We start from the raw sequence: 17,472 nt of genomic DNA, 5'->3' as shown, positions 1-17,472 counted from the left end.
ATTTCCCACAACCTCAGTGGTTATAATAGAATCAAGAAGAGGCTAATGGGTTCTTTAAAGTTATCTGGGAGACATTAAGCGTTCAACAACATACGGATGAGTGTTTCGGCAGCCGTAGCTACAGAAGACAGTGGCTGTGGCAATGCCGTCTACATAGACTATTGGCACCGACTCTACTGTTAGTCGGAATTTTAAATGACACAAGGACGTTTGTAAACGAAATTTGTGGGCGCAATTATCGCGTTGAGCTGTGTATGGGGCCTGCGAGTGTTTATGCATAACGTTTAGATTTATCTGCAGTTGAATACTTCTGCGTTTGTTTCAGTGCCAGACCGTTTAATAGCAAGTGTTAGAGCAAAATTATGCGTGTAGTTTGTAGAGAAACAACCTAAAAATAATAATAATTTCTTTGTTGTTATGTGTAGCAAACGTTAAATCGTTGTCAAATCAATAGAAACAGAAATATTACTTTAAATACGCGCAAATGATGCCATGGTATATTATAATATATTGCGATATAAATGTGGTAAGTGTATTATAACAGAATCGAGGAAACAGTTTGAAAAAGTGAGGCGAAGCTTCGTTTAAATAAATGAAGGGTTCAGAGCCATAGTGGGCCAAGCGCCATATATTAAAAACGTAGAAAACAAGAGTTAAAATTGAGTACCATAATTCAATGAAACATATAGCAAGGAATATAAAGTATACACATTAAAACTGAATGATATGTCAATCTTCATTAAACTATAGTATTCACTTAACTTTAATCCTTGCTTTCTCCGTTTTTAATAAATGGCGCTTGGCCCACTATGGCTCTGAAACCTTCAAATATGTTTTTAATTTTAAATATTGCATAAATTTTGTTTGATAAGTAAATATTTTCCCTATACAAAGTTATAAACGTCGTTGCCAAGACAGTACGCAGATATTTGTGAACCGGATTAATTGTAAATTTGGGACAAGTGTAACCCATTCCATTAAACGCAAAAAGGCGAGCTTGTAAAATGACACTAACTATCGAATGTCCATGTTACTAGGAGCTATTTCAAATATACAGCTATTCTTGAGTGAAAACATTTTCGTGCACAAAATATAAAATTCTGATTTTATGTAACTTTTTAATTCTTTCAATTTGTCTTAAGCAAAAGTTGTTAAGAACATAAAATGAAGGGTTCAGAACCATAGTGGGCCAAGCGCCACTTACTAAAACCCTAGAAAACGAGGGTTAAAATGAAGTTATTACCATAATTCAATGGAAACATATAGCAAGTAGTCGCCCTGGTTGGCAAGTTGGTATAGCGCTGGCCTTCTATGCCCAAGGTTGCGGGTTCGATCCCGGGCCAGGTCGATGGCATTTAAGTGTGCTTAAATGTGACAGGCTCATGTCAGTAGATTTACTGGCATGTAAAAGAACTCCTGCGGGACAAAATTCCGGCACATCCGGCGACGCTGATATAACCTCTGCAGTTGCGAGCGTCGTTAAATAAAAAAAAAAACATATAGCAAGTAATATAAAGTATAAGTACACATTAAAACTAAATGATATGTCAATCTTCATTAAAGTATGGTATTCACTTAAGTTTAACCCGTGCTTTCTCCGTTTTTAATAAATGGCGCTTGGCCCACTATTGTTCTGAACCCTTCAAAAATGATTTTTATTTAGTTTATGTGTCATTTTGTTATTTAAATATTTGCAGTGAATTAAATGCCCAAAATATAAAATCCTCATCCCATGTGACTTCTGATTCTTTCAATTTGTTTTAATCAAAAGTTCTTAGGAACAAAAAAAAAATATTTTGTTTGTGTGTCATTTTGTCATTTAAATACAGTATTTGCAGTGTATTAAATGCCGAAAATATAAAATTCTCATTCTATATGTCTTTCGATTCTTTCAATTTGTCTTAACCGAAAGTTCTTAGGAACATAACGAATGCGTTTTATTTAGTTTGTGTGTAATACTATTTTAACTTATAAATGATTAACTATTTTCTTAAGCTATTTCTTATTCTAACTCGTAAAACACTGAAAAACACATAAAGTTTTGAAATAATACATAGGTAATCGATTATTTCAAACTCTTAAAATTTTCTTGAAAAATATTTTGTTTAATTCGGTTTGTTATTTAGAGACATTGAAGAAATAACACTACAAGTTGAATTCATATGTTAAAACGCTCTAATTGTTATAAAATCCTATTGCAAAACGATCTTTTAAAGAAATTATCATATAAATTGAAGCTTTAATATCAAAGGATGAAAGAGTAATGGAACGGAGAAAAATTCTCTCCGGCGCCGGGATTTGAACCCGGGTTTTCAGCTCTACGTGCTGATGCTTTATCCACTAAGCCACACCGGATACAACCCCGACGCCGGTTAGAATCGTCTCAGATTAAGCTCCAACTCTTGGGTTCCCTCTAGTGGCCGCCCTCTGCACTACGTCATAGATGTCTATGAACGCAGGACCGAAGTCCACACATGTGCTGAGGTGCACTCGATATGAGTGACTAGTTGGCCGGGATCCGACGGAATAAGCGCCGTCTTAAATCACGAAGTGATTTACGCATATCATATATATTATTTTAATGTACCGAAGTACATATGATATTTCCATGCAGATATTCTGCGTCATCATACGATGAAAGAGTAATGGAACGGAGAAAAATTCTCTCCGGCGCCGGGATTTGAACCCGGGTTTTCAGCTCTACGTGCTGATGCTTTATCCACTAAGCCACACCGGATACAACCCCGACGCCGGTTAGAATCGTCTCAGATTAAGCTCCAACTCTTTGGTTCCCTCTAGTGGCAGACGTAGTGCAGAGGGCGGCCACTAGAGGGAACCCAAGAGTTGGAGCTTAATCTGAGACGATTCTAACCGGCGTCGGGGTTGTATCCGGTGTGGCTTAGTGGATAAAGCATCAGCACGTAGAGCTGAAAACCCGGGTTCAAATCCTGGCGCCGGAGAGAATTTTTCTCCGTTCCATTACTCTTTCATCGTATGATGACGCAGAATATCTGCATGGAAATATCATATGTACTTCGGTACATTAAAATAATATATATTTAATATCAAAGGTTTTTTTGTAAGCATGTATGTAGACTTCTGTTATGGAACGCTTACCCGCCTCCCAAGAAATAATACTCACCAACACGATATCAACATCTGTTTCAGCAACACGTCAATAAACTACATGCACAACAGCTCTGAAACATGTATAACAACTGAAGATCAGTTATATTTTAAACTTACGTATTCATACAACTTTAATTAGATAATTTTTATAATTTTATTGATTAATTCATAATTAAATGTGGAGATTGTACAAATCTGACCTCATTCTCTATTTTAAGATATCATAAGGTGAATTCATATGACGAAATATTATTTTGCAGGAATGAAAATATCAAACAGATTTCTTTGTCGAAACTCTCCTTTGAAAGCATAACCATTTTAATTGTTTTCTTGCAACAAATGCTCTTTAGAAGAAATAACAATAGAAGTTAGATGTATGTGTGGAAATCCTCTAAACAAGAAATAATCACAAAGGTTAAGTTTAGAGAAACTAGCATAAATAAATTGAAGAAAATGGAAATTACCGGTTGTAATTCTTAAATATCTTGAATTCGTAATAAATTTCATGTCTCGGAACTGAAGTTCCTGCTAACCCCTGAGTTATCGTCAGATATGACAACCATCTAGAGGGCATCTCTTTCCCAGAATGCAGTGTATCTTTAACATACCGGGTCATTGGTCCGAGATTTCTGATCTTCTTTGTAAGGAGATATATTTAATACGATCTATCGATTCATGGATCAAACTCAGGTTCATTTAATGACAAAACTCAGCACAAATAGCATGCGATCTGGTCACGATATGTTCATTTTATGAAGGAAGTGAAATGCAAATTAAGACTAATATGCATAGACGTGATTTCCTTATGGCAAATATGGTTACGTCCGAAGTTTTTCGTCAGAATAAAGTTTGAGTCTTATATTCACTAATAGCAAAACTATCCTTCGTTTCTTTATCTGTTAGCCATATGTCGTATGTTCAATTTGTTGCTAATGTGAAAGGATCTATGGTACCTGCTGAGAATGCCTGAAGAGCTTTGTCTAGAGACATTAAATGGCCAGATTTTGTCCCGTTAGCTTTCAATATAACAGGCACTGTTGTCGACTTTTGAGAAATACTTCAAAAGTTTCAGAAAGGCATAACAGCAACATAGAGGGAATTAACATTATTTACTTTCGATACCTCTTACTTTCATGTGTAATTAATTATCCTGTTTATATGTAGACCTAAGCGTATTCTGAAAATATGAAAGGGCAATGAAGACGGTTTTGTTTGAGCAATGTCTGGTAGGTTTCAGATTTTTTTCGAATTTAATAGAATTGAAGAGTGTGATCTCAAAACGCATTCAGTCCATTTTTATGAAAGGACCGGTCTAGTTTTTTCTTTATCCACCTGTCTACGGACTGAGCGAGTTTTCAAATGACATTAACGATAATACAAACAAAAATTGGCGTTATTTTGGAAGGAAAGAAGCTTAAAATATAATGATAGAAATCTAAAAAAATTATATGTATTAACAGACTATGTATAAATCATAAAAATGGACTGAGCGAATTTTGGGATCATACTGTTCAAAATTTTAATTTTTTTTGCTAGTTAACCCTGTACTATTATACTGTATTTAGAATATATACATCTTGATTACACAACTTTTAACACTGTATCACTTCGGAATATGTATGATAACTTTCTGGTGTTAAATTTTAACGTACCTTGTTAACATGTTTCGACCTATTTTCGGTCATCTTCAGAACTGGCCGTTGTTGGTCTTGGCGCCTCTTGTTTCCTGTGTAGGTGCGTTCGTAGTGTAGAGTCAAAGAGTGTATGTGTTTTGAAATTGAGTTGTGTGTTGAGAATATCGTTGGGGTGTGTTTTCGTGTGTCTGTATATTTAATATTGTTCTGATGTGTTGAGTTTCTGGCTTTTTAGTTGGATGTGCAGTATTTCCATGTCTGTGTTGATGTTTCTGTAGGTGTGGTTGGCATTTGTGATGTGTTCTGCATAATTATGTGCACACTCCAAGGCGCCAAGACCAACAACGACCAGTTCCGAAGATGACCGAAAATAGGTCGAAACATGTTAACAAGATACGTTAAAATTTAACACAAAGTTCTTATCATACATATTCCGAAGTGTATTTAAAACTTGAAAATTAGTTACAAGTTGGTCGTTTTAACTATATCTATCCAAATACCACATAATATAATAAATATTAAGTCCAAAACAATGATAGGGGCGTAGTAACAGCCCACGCATATTTGCGACTTCCTAAGCGCTAAGGTCAGAGGCCAATAATTGTATGAAATAAGTTTTATTTTGTTTTTGTGTAGTAAGAGATTTATATTCTGGCGCAAGAAACGTAGGCAATTATTTACTGTTTTATACGACGATTCATATAATTTTAAGTGTCTCCTTTAGTTCAAAGACAAGGTATATTTCTGTAGTGCTTGGGAAAAGTGACATAAGTCAGTTTCCACAAATCTTTTTTTGATAATTTATTGACAACTTACGGAACATCTGCTCGCATGGAAAAAAGAGACATAAGTATTTCTCCCACTACAATAATTCATACAGAGAAAAACCAAATCGACATGAACCAGTGTAAGTTGTCAATAAATTATCAAAAAAGGTTTGTGGAAACTGACTTATGTCACTTTTCCCAGGCACTGCAGATTTATTGTAGCCTATAATGACAATACGTTCGCTGAGACCAGAAATGGTTTGAGAATCACAGTTTGACCAAATATGTAGGAATGTAAAGATATTTTCTTTCCACTTTCATTCGTTTTCAGATTACCTTACTAGTCACTCTTTCACTCTGTCTCTAAGCCCGACGACTCAAGTTTATCACAATACAAAGCACAGCAGAGCGGGTTGTTGGCGAGCGCCCAGGCCGCCGGTTAGGACAGCCCTATCGCTGACGGCGAAGGCGACGTCGCGCGCCCCGTGGAGCCGGCCGTGGCCACGGGCGAAGCCATCCCTCCGCCCTGGGGGTGGCACAGCCCCGACGTCGGGGGCGGCGGCGGGATGAGGGGCGGCAAGTGGTGCCTGCCGAGCAGGGCGGCGGCCGTGAGGTGGTGCGCGGGGCCCACGAGCAGCGCCGGGTGTGGGTGCCCGTGGTCGGGGTGCGGGTGGAAGTACTGCTGCAGGGCTGGGTGGTGCGGCCCGGGGCCGTACAGGTGCGGCGGACGCGCCGCTGCCACGGCCGCCATCTTTAGCTTCTCGATCTCTGCCTCTTGCAACCGCTTCGCCTTCGCGCGGCGGTTCTGGAACCAGATCTTCACCTGCGGGACAGAGAGATGTCGTTAATCACGGCGATACTTCGACACAGCAAAACTTATACGGCACTGTGGCTTGTAGATAACAGCTTCTCGAAGATGACACATGCTTTCTTAATATACGTAGGGTCCACACCTGTGGAGTAACGGTCTGCGCGTCTGGCCGCGAAACCAGGTGGCCCGGGTTCGAATCCCGGTCGGGGCAAGTTACCTGGTTGAGGGTTTTCCCCCAACTCAATACGAGCAAATGCTGGGTAACTTTCGGTGCTAGACCCAAGACTCATTTCACCGGCATTATCACCTTCATATCATTCAGACGCTAAATAACCTAGATGTTGATACAGCGTCGTAAAATAACCCAATTAAAAAATATACGTAGGCTATCACGTGCAATCAATAACACATAAGTTTTTATGAGGAAAGCTGTTCTCTCATTTGCATATAAGGGGGCTGAGTGGTCTGGGCGTATGTCTGTTGTGTATGAGTGAAGAAATTTTGCTATTACTCTTCAACTTTTGAATCTATTAATTTACTATTTTTACAGCATATAGGCCTACACAATAATCCGGAAATGCGTATAGAGTGTCAGTTAGGAGGCCGGAGGGAAAAAGACCTTCGGGGAGGCCGAGACGTAGATGGGAAGATAATATTAAAATGGATTTGAGGGAGGCGGGATATGATGATAGAGTCTGGATTAATCTTGCTCAGGATAGGGACCTATGGCGGGCTTATGTGAGGGCTGTTCCTTAAAAGCCAGTAAGTAAGTATAGGCCTACACAATATTCTTGTTGTTTAGTCAATTGTCCGAAGACAAGTCTGAACCTCACAAGTGATACCAACAAGACACCACTTATGAGGCAACTAGGCCAGGAGATGATGGAGTAGGGTGGCCAGTTCCTTTCCCCCTCCATTGCATACATTGCCGACTAGATACATATTATACTAGTCAGATTTCAGATGCGTAAAAATAATAACTAATTATTGTTCTTCCTTTGACACATATCGTCAACATTGACCGAAGCTATCAAGATGAAAGGGAAGAAAAAGTTTCATTCATTCTTTTATCAATCTATCCATCCATCCACGCATAATTTCTGGTCACGAGACATAATCATATACTTAATCTTTTCGGGATTTATTTCCAAACCTATCGCTTCATTTGCTTCAGGTAAAATTTCCGTGTTTTCCCTAATCGTTTGTGGCTTTTCTTCTAACATATTCACATCATCCGCATAGACAAGCAGCTGATGTAACCTGTTGAATTGCAAATCCTGTCTGTTATCCTGAACTTTCCTAATGACATATTCTAGAGCGAAGTTAAAAACTAAAGGTGATAGTGCATCCCCTTGCTGCACAACTAGCGATATTTATAAGGAGTATGGACATTCATTCTAATGTTTTCGATGGTCTCCTCGATGTTGTTTCTCTGAAAAGATCTCGCATTTGGGGAAAATATTTTTGATGCTATAATGACAATAATTATGTTTAGTAAACATTAGTGTAATAAGCATATAAACCTACTTTGTAACTACTATTGTGTTCCAATGCGGCAGCATAGCTGTAATATCTATTACAGGCTATACATTTTACGGGCCCAATAGACTTACTGAGAAAGACGAGGATGATGATATAGTGATATACGTTACAAGAGCGGTATGTTGACGTTTTCATGTTCGAGAAAAAGATTGAAAAAGCGAAACGTAGTTAAGCTTTTTTAATTTCCGAGAACATGAAAACAAACATACCGCTCGTGTATCGTACATTATTTTGTGCGACGATCGTTTATTACATACCTGAAAGACGAATTTCTAATTAGTTGCAATGAAATCTCCATGTTGCTTTCTGTTTAATGACGCCAACTTCGGAACACCAAAATATCTTTCTTCAACATTGTTGCTGTAAAATGTTTTCTGTGTTTACTATACTTCAGCAAGCCGTGATATACGTCTGTCTTTTTTTCCCCCCAGTCTATAAATGCGAACTTAAAACAAACGGTAAGGTTATGTAATGATTTATTTTTCATTTTAATATTTTAACAATATTATTTATATAACATATTGCAGTAATAACATCCGCATCTAGAATCTTGTTGATTTTTTCACAGCTTCCTTAATGTTACTTGTATCAGGAATGCAATAAGTTTCGTGGAGTAGTAGACTTTACTTAATTTTTGCAAATATTTAAAAACAATAATTAACATTGCAATTTAGGTGAAATTGCAGTGGTAAGTTTCCAATTTATAATTATTACTATGTTAAACTTCTCTAAAAATAATATGTTAAAAGCCTAAAGCAGTAAAATGAATGTCGCGCTTAAGCGGTAAGAAGAGGGAAATTGTTATGTGTGTTACGTTGGGAATACTGAATGTGGTATTTCACACTTACCGCGTATTGGTTCTGTGCGGAAAACAAGCAAATACGCACGATCTCGCACAAAAGTTATTACAGTAATAAGTATATACAAAAATAGGGGTGGAAAGTATATGCACATTACCAGCCTATTCTGTTACTAGTACAACAGCTCTGTTTACGTTCACGCGACCGGCCTTAGCTTTTATCTACATCTACGTTGAGTCAATGCAAGGGACATAAAGCAGTCAGAAAGCATGTACTAATACTGAGACGTACGAACTGCCTTCACCGCTGCGGATAGGTACAATAGTGGCAAAAAAAAAACCGGACCGACGGAATAATCAAAGTCCCCGAAATGAGCCACTGCGCATGCCACGCCCGCATTCACAAGATAGCGAGTAACCTATTGAAATTGTTGTAGTTTCGACTGCTGACGTAGCCCATTTCGAAACCCATTAGAAAATAAACAGGTAAAATTCATGTTCTGGGAATAATAAGTTAATTAAGTAGTAAAATATCGCTGCAATCGAAAAGTATTTGGAATAAATTTGAATAAGGAACAAAAAAAAGTTTCCTTCCCAGGCAGGATTCGAACCACGAAAGTCTTAGTTACCAGTCCATCGTGCTCTGGAGTGAACAAGGCTCTGAAATCAGGTCGGTCCGGTTTTTTTTTTTTTTTCCACTACTGTACACAAGCAACTCTTCACACTTTCGGTGCACGAGTTTGACAGGCATGGTCTAAGCAAAGACGTTATAATAGTATACTAGACTCACACAGAGCGCTGGTGTGCTGTCCAAAATTGAAACCAGTCTGCGCATGTTTACGCCGCCATGCTACTGGTAGAAATAGAGCGGTAAACACGATTGTCATACTTGTCCTTTGTTTTGTCTCGGGCGTTTTTAGTGAATAGTGTGAAAGTAATGGCAATAGAATTTTGAAAGATGATATATTATCGCCGCGGACTCATGTTTAACATGTCGGCATCATACAATAACGTGCGGTGTGCTTTAAAAAAATAATTTTGCCGACCGATTGTTGCTCTGTAGGTTTCACTCTAAGCGTCACGTTGTCACGTCTACTTTCTCGATAAGAATAAGCACTAGTTTGTTATATTGTTCAATGGCTATTATTATTATTATTATTATTATTATTATTATTATTATTATTATTATTATTTCATATACGAGTACGTTGGCTTTCTTAACTCTTAATAATAACTCTTTAATAATAATTTTAATCACACACCTTAATGTTCGTCCTCAGCACAAGACATTGCAACCTCGGGTTTAGTCTGTGTGGATTAGACAAGTAAGTGTAATTTAATAATAATTGAAGCAGCTTATTGGTTGCATTATTGAAATTGAGGCGAGTGATTGGAGCGGCGACACAAGAAATTGAAAACAATAATACAATTAAATTTCAAAGACCTGCCGAACGCATGAGGCCGCTCAAAGACCTGCCGAATGTTAACCATGAGAGCGCGGCGATAATACCATCCCTGTTTAATTTTCCAAGCTATTTGCAAAAGGTACGATATAATATTATCTCTGTTGTTACAATATCAATACCATTAAAAATCAAATATAATATTATCTCTGTTGTTACAATATCAATATCATTAAAATCAATCAGTAGTTTACGACAATAAAGAATATTTAATTGTTAGTACAGGACGGCGTATACTGGTTAAAGGGTTTGGGCTACCGCTGACCCTATTATTACACAAAATATATCTAACAATTACTGTAATTTTAATTACTATGGTAAAACTAATAATACAAAATTATTACATTATGTTATATTATAAACTTGTTCTTCTTTAATTTCCTTGGGCTACCACCGGTAGCCCCGGTAGCCCGCAAAATACGCCCCTCTCACTACAGGTATATCAGACTGTAAAGAAATCGCACTGAGTGAATTATTTAGACTTAAACATCAGATGTTAAAACATTAGTGGAAAGATAACTTTTTGTTTTTATTATGTAAATGAATTTATCTGCAAGATAATAAACTTTCATTCAAGATCCATATATGGATAAATAAATATACAGATAATAAATAAATAAATAGCTATAATAGCTAAGCCTCCTTTGTGAATTTATGATTCAGAGTTCACCTATAAATAACTCTTTTACATTTTGCCGGATATATTTTATTAACAAAAGCAAGGAATGGCATCTTATTGATATTGCATATGTGCATAAAAAAATATGTACCATCACTCCGCAAGCAATGATAATATATCTATTTTATTTATTTAAAATAAAAATACAATATGTAAAAAATCCACACATAAAAAGTATGTGGTTTTTTTTTATCTTGCATAAAGTGATTGTTTAGTTTTTAGGTCTTCACGTTACCTATTGTTTGCAATGTATTAGGTACCGATACTTTTTATAATTGATAGCATTCCCTTTATTAATTGAAGAATGAATTCAATGTAATTTGGCTACCTTCGCATATTATATTTTGCCAGATTACCTATGTCCTGTGGTCTAAAAGTACCGGTAATATAATTTATTTTTGATTCTCTAAAACTTAACAACAAGTCTATACTGATTATCGCATATTTATTTCACTTAGGAATTTGATTATAACAAGAACTTGTGTAATCAAGGTGCATATATTTATGTCTTGTGATCTAAGAGTTAATATGTTAATATAATTTTAGATTCTCTGAAACCTAACAATTTGCTGATTATCGTAAAATTATACAATCTATAATGTGTATTGTGTAGGCCTATTTATGGATGTATCAGTATGTTTTCTATAAATTGCTGCATACGTATTTTCTTTTCTTTAATGCTCTAACACATATCAATGAAACTTTGAATATGTTTATTTCGTCCTAATTTTACGTTAAACGTCGAAAATGGCCATAATATGTCAATTTTAGATCATCACAGCGTTAAATTGCGTGATTTACGCACTGCTATTATTTGTCTGCTCTCCAACAATATGGCTGCAAGCGCAGCGTTCAATTTGCCCCGGTTTCCTCGTTTCGCGCAGCCGAGGCTGTAGGGGCTTGGGTCTAAGTAGCTCTAAACACACAATCGATAACCTTATAACTTTCTTTACAGCCCTTATTGTTGCTAGAAGTTATACTTATTAATAAGACAATAGCTGCAAATAAAATTGTTTCCTGTATCATTGCCAGCATTTATTAATTGATTTCCATAAGTAGATTATAATAAATTATCAATTTTCATAATTGAATATGGAGGAAGCGGCACATTACAATACCAAATACTTAAATGTTACTGGTAGCGGTTGAAACAATGGCTGATGTTAAGAGTCATGACTGCTTAGAAACCTTGTGTTACTTTCAAACAGTGATGTAATGTGGGAACGAGATAATAAATTCTGAGTTTGGAATAAATATTTCGGATTTAATGTTGCCTTTATTGCTAAAGTGACTAATGCAGGGATTTGAAAGCAAATGAACATCAAGGCTGTTCGTCTATGAGAGTCATGTCAATTGATGCCCATAGGCGCAAGTGCGCGCTTTAGAGCTCAGGAGAGCCTGAGCACTTTACAGCGGAAAGGAAAGAGAGAGACGAAAGAGGTAGTAACTTATATGCCGCTTGGTCGAGCTATATACAGAGATGGCAGCACTGAATCAATAGATAAAGGAAAGAAAATTTATTAAAAATCTACCCATGTTAATTTTTAGATTTGTCTGAGAAGTATAAGTCCATTATAGGAATGTAAGTTTTAATATCAATGCTCATTTTTCACAAGTTTGTTTTTTATTCAAAAGGAATATTTTCTCAACTTTTCTTTTATAGAAAAGTGAAATTTTCAGACATGTTTATTTAGTAGCCTTACAGGTACTGGAGAGATGCTTTCGTAAATCTAATATAAGTATCGTAAATACGTATTACTTAAGATAGTGTACTGAAAATTTCGAAAATATTCCCATGGAATATGTTTGTAAGGAAATGAATAAAACAAAGCAACTACTGTTACATCATAAACAAAAGATATGTGTCCATGAGTTGTAAAAACTCAGCTCTATAGCTTCAGAAGATTTCGAGAAAATAGTTTAATATTCTGATGATAGGAAGTTGCATACCAATATCACCTTAAAAGCATAATGCGATAAGAGTTTTGTTATGTAATATTAGTTACAGTTAAAACATATATCTAGGTAACTTTGCTTTGTACTATAACATTGTTTGATTAGTTTATTGATTATTTTATAAGGCTAAAGATATCATCAATTTAAATTCCAGCTTTTCATGTCATACTCAATCTCTTTTTTTGGAATATCACTTTCTTTATGAATGATGTGTTTCATTCACTTAGTACAATATAGTTGTACTACTATGGAATGTATTTAAATATTCCTTCTTAACTCTTTATATGTTATTAACGTTTAAAACACAAATGCAATATTAAGAAATTGGTGTTAGTACTTTTTTTCAGACAATATACGTAATATCAAACAGAAAGGAGCCTATAAAAATAACGACATAAAATTTTCACGTTCCGTTTGAAGTTTGTGCATCACTGCTTTTTAAATCCAACAGTCTGCTTATTCATAAATCCAAAGAGATTGCATATAAATCACTAGTACGTCCAGTAATGGAATATGGTGCTGCATGTTGGGATCCTTACAGATTAGAACATATTAAGACACTGGAAAAGATTAAAAAACGGGCTCTTAAGTGTTGTCGGAAAAATTCACCATTAAAATGGGACACACTCACGGACAGGAGACCGCGAATTCGATTATGCGCACTGTTCAAAACATACAGAGGTGAACCTGCCTGGAGAGAAATAAAAAAATAGGTTGCAGCCGCCAAATTACTCCTCAAGGAACGACCACTCATATAAATTGAGGGAAAGAAGGCAGAGGACGGACACTGGAAAGTTTTCTTTTCTCAATCGTACTATCAGGGACTGGAATGCTTTACCTGCAGACTTACTAAAGGCTTTACCAACAACCAAAAAGTATTTAAAAATAGGCTTAAGGACCTTACTAATAGACGATAATTATACACAGTATTTAAAGGGTGTAAATGATATGTTGTTATTGAAGTGTTGTATCAGTGAAGAATTATGTTGTGTCAGTGAAGTGTGTTGTATCAGTGAAGAAGTATGTCGTGTCAGTGAAGTGTGCTGTGTAAGTGAAACGTGTTCCTGCAGTGAAGCTTTATAGTTTATAGTGGCAGTGCATAGTATTTGAACAGTGAAATGTTTTTGAAGTGTTAGTGAAATCAGGATAGAATCAGTGAAATGTGTCGTAGTTCCAGTGCAGTGAGTGAGTTGACAGCGAAATGAGTGTAATTTGTAAGGTACTTGTGCAGATATGAACATATAATACTCGTGGGTTTTAGATCGATCTTAGTTTTAAGATACAAATTAGATTTATTGCAAATGTTATTTTAAGTGATCGTTTCATTTAATTTAGTATATTCCCTGTTGTTGTTATTATTATTATTATTATTATTATTATTAATTATTGTTAGTATTAATTATTAATATTATTATTATTAATTGTATTTTTAATTAATAAGTTTATTATTGTCATTATAGAGTGTAATTAGTTACCACTGCCACCGGGTATATACCCACTGCAGTGTGAATAAATACATACATACATATACATTACCCTTCTTCATTGCATACCTAGCGCTTGATGCCCGCGCACGACGTCAAGGTCAGAAAAATGCGCTTGCTTTGACATCATTGGTCTATGAGGTCTCGCTAAATAAATTCGTCTCAGACGCTACTTCGCTTGCTTGAAGCTTTTATGCAGCGGCTAATGTTATTGAATGAGTAGGCTATTCGTACGTACATGAGGCTGCAGCGTCACGCTTTGTTCGCTACATACAAGCTACGCGGAGCCAGGCGTACTGCAGTATCGCAGATAAAGGGCATGCCTATACATGGAAAACTAGGTTTTATTTTCTTAGACCATGGCGGAATAAGTTTTTGAAGAATTCTGAAGAAACCCAACCAGTTATTCATTGAAAATGAGATTTGAATTATTGCACAACCCTAACCTCGTAGTACGAGTTGCGTCTAGACAAATCAAGTGGTTCTCTAAGATATTAAAAAGTGGCTAACGGCTAAAATTTAAATATATCTATAGGGAAAACAAAATTAATAGCACTTTGAGGGAAACTGCCAATAAGTGGGAAGGAATATAGTTTTAAATAATAGAATAATAGAGAGGAGTACGACCAGGATACCCTTTATTACCTAAGCCAGTGATGTCAAAGCAAGGGCATTTTTCTGAACTTGACGTCGTGCGCGGGCATCAAGCACTAAGTATGGAAAGAGGAAGGGTTGTGTACGTATATGAATAAGCAGCCTGTTGGGTTAAGAAAACAGTGGTCCACAAACTTCAAACGGAACGTGAAATTTTATGTCGTTATTTTTATATGGCTTCTTTCTGTTTGATATTATCTAGATTGTCTGTAAAACAAAAGTACTAATACCAATTTCTTAATATTGCAGTTGTGTTTTAAAGTAAAATTGTTTGTTTTATTAAGTTCATGGATTTTTAAAGAATACAGTAAGTATTTTTGAGGGGGTATTGTAAGTTATGGCTCTAGAGGTCTCAATTAATCTTAAAAATTTAATAGGGAGATACGAAAGCAATAAACTAATCTATAGGCTATATAACTTTGCGTAATTTATTACAAAAAAAATCTTTGGAAATGGCGTTGCAAATATAAACTTTCTATGCTCTCGGCCTCACTTTACTAACCGATGGTCGGTCTTCCAGATACTGAATTCCAAATTGAATTAAACCTAACCAACAATAACACTCTTGTTAGAGTCGATAATCTAAACAAATGCCTCGTACTTAGGAGCCAGAATCTAACCACTGACTAAAATGTTGATCAGGGATTATCACTACGTTTATGAATTTATGGCTAATTAAAATTACATATAAGAAACGATGGCCAATGGACCGGCCTGGTCCAGCCCTTGAAATAGGTGATAATGTGTTAGAAATAAACTTCTTGTTAATTACTAGGGTTCATCTGCTAGAAACACAGCAATTAACGTATGAATTTATTAAACATGACTTCAGATATCTCATTTTAATATTTTTGCAAGCAGTATTTAAACAAAAAGATGCTTGAGACACAAATGTGAGACTATAATTTAAATAAATGTTGCTTTCTCAACGTAAGTTAATTTCATAATTGAAGCGGAATGTTAAAGCAATTATTTCACTCGTTACGTTATTATGACGTTACTGTTTTCTTGGTTACATTCTCGAGTGACAATTGATACGTTCTCTTGAACAAGAACTTAACTAAAAACCTTGCATTTGACATACAGAACATCAAACATTTTAGATCTCGTATAACGTAATTACGCATAACGGCATTCATATGTTTTTAGAGGGCGCTGTTTCTTTTGCAAGGAAATAATATTGTGACAAGAGGGATATGTGTTATTAAGAATTCAATGTATGCTGGAAACGAAAAAACGACGTAACGTACGTTGAATTGTTATTCCAGGGAACGCCTAAATTTCGATTTGAAATTGAGTACGTAATGAGAACCGTATTTATTACTGAATAAGTTGATGAGATGACTTAATTATATTGTTCATTACAAATGTATAGTTTATTCCTAAGCATAGAAATAATTGACGAAAAGACAGGTTCTTTTCTTCAACCGTATCACTGCATTTCCATGTAAAATTTTACACTTACAATGGAATTTTATAAGTCATAAAATTTCTCTCGTAATTTTATTTTTAAAACCTTTAATATAGCCTATATACTTCTGTTAAATTTACTATCGAGAATCATTAAGTTACAAATTGAAGTGGCAATTTAAAATTTAGATGTTCGTACAAGCGAAAGAAAGAAGCAGCAGTTGTAATATGAAGTCACCTTTGCACGAATGTACTATTGGCTGCTTGAGCCTATCATTGGTGTACGATTTGTTTCGTCCTCGTAACGATGCACCCCAGACTCATCACCTACGACTATACGGGCTAGCATATCGCTCCCTTCATCCTGTCTGCTCGGATCAAGTCGCCAACCTGTTGCACATTTACGTCCATGGCAATCTCCACTGGTCGACCGACTCGGTGTTCGATACATGACAGGCAATGCTCAACAAACACGAATAGCATTTTTTTATTAATATCTTTTCTGTCAAATGTTTTGCCCAAAAAAATCGCATAACAGAGTTGTGCTCGACAATAATACAGTCGTGAAGATATATTGCCATCTTGAAACTGTTGCTTCTTTGTTTTGCTTGCCAATCACCTTGACACCAGGATATTACTGAAATCTAGCTTCAAACGTCTCATTAAAAATGTAGGCTGCTATTTCGATTAGTTTTTGTCATCATAATTATCATCATGAACCAGATTAATAGGACTTTCGTCCTGTTTCAACAATATTGATAACACCTAAAATCTCCCTAATAGTTATGTTTCTCAAGCTGTCCAATCTTGTTAAACCCAATAAAGATTTCAAGAATCTCATACGAGCAGCTTCTACGTAATTTACTTTTATCTTTCTTAGCCTACTTAACACCCAAATCTCACAGCCATATACTTAGGCTAAAAGGACAGGTTTAGACGCTATGTTACGCAATCTCAATTTTGTGATTACTAATATTTGTTTACCAAAATTTATTTTAATATTTTATTATTGTATTTCTGCTGTTTTCCATCACCCTCCCTCGTAGTTTCAGATATTATGTAGCAAAGGTAGTTAAATTTATGTATTTGTTCTATTAAGAACACTTCAATTTTCACCCCGCTTATATTCTTTATTTTTTGAAAA

General features: G+C 35.7%; 1 protein-coding gene across 1 annotated transcript in view; it reads right to left on the bottom strand.

Moving 5' to 3' along the window:
- Positions 1-2,824: 2,824 nt before the first annotated feature.
- Positions 2,825-17,472, bottom strand: part of LOC138694400 (muscle segmentation homeobox-like) — a 284,695-nt gene continuing 270,047 nt past the window's right edge. The window contains exon 3 of the mRNA XM_069818095.1: positions 2,825-6,353. Within this exon, the coding sequence (XP_069674196.1) occupies positions 5,970-6,353 (384 nt within the window). The 3' untranslated portion in view covers positions 2,825-5,969. The remainder of the gene's footprint in view (positions 6,354-17,472) is intronic.

Source organism: Periplaneta americana, chromosome 1, assembly GCF_040183065.1.
Source record: "Periplaneta americana isolate PAMFEO1 chromosome 1, P.americana_PAMFEO1_priV1, whole genome shotgun sequence".
NCBI lineage: Eukaryota > Metazoa > Arthropoda > Insecta > Blattodea > Blattidae > Periplaneta > Periplaneta americana.
Note: the sequence above shows the minus strand (reverse complement) of the source record. Positions and strands in the feature narration are given on the sequence as shown.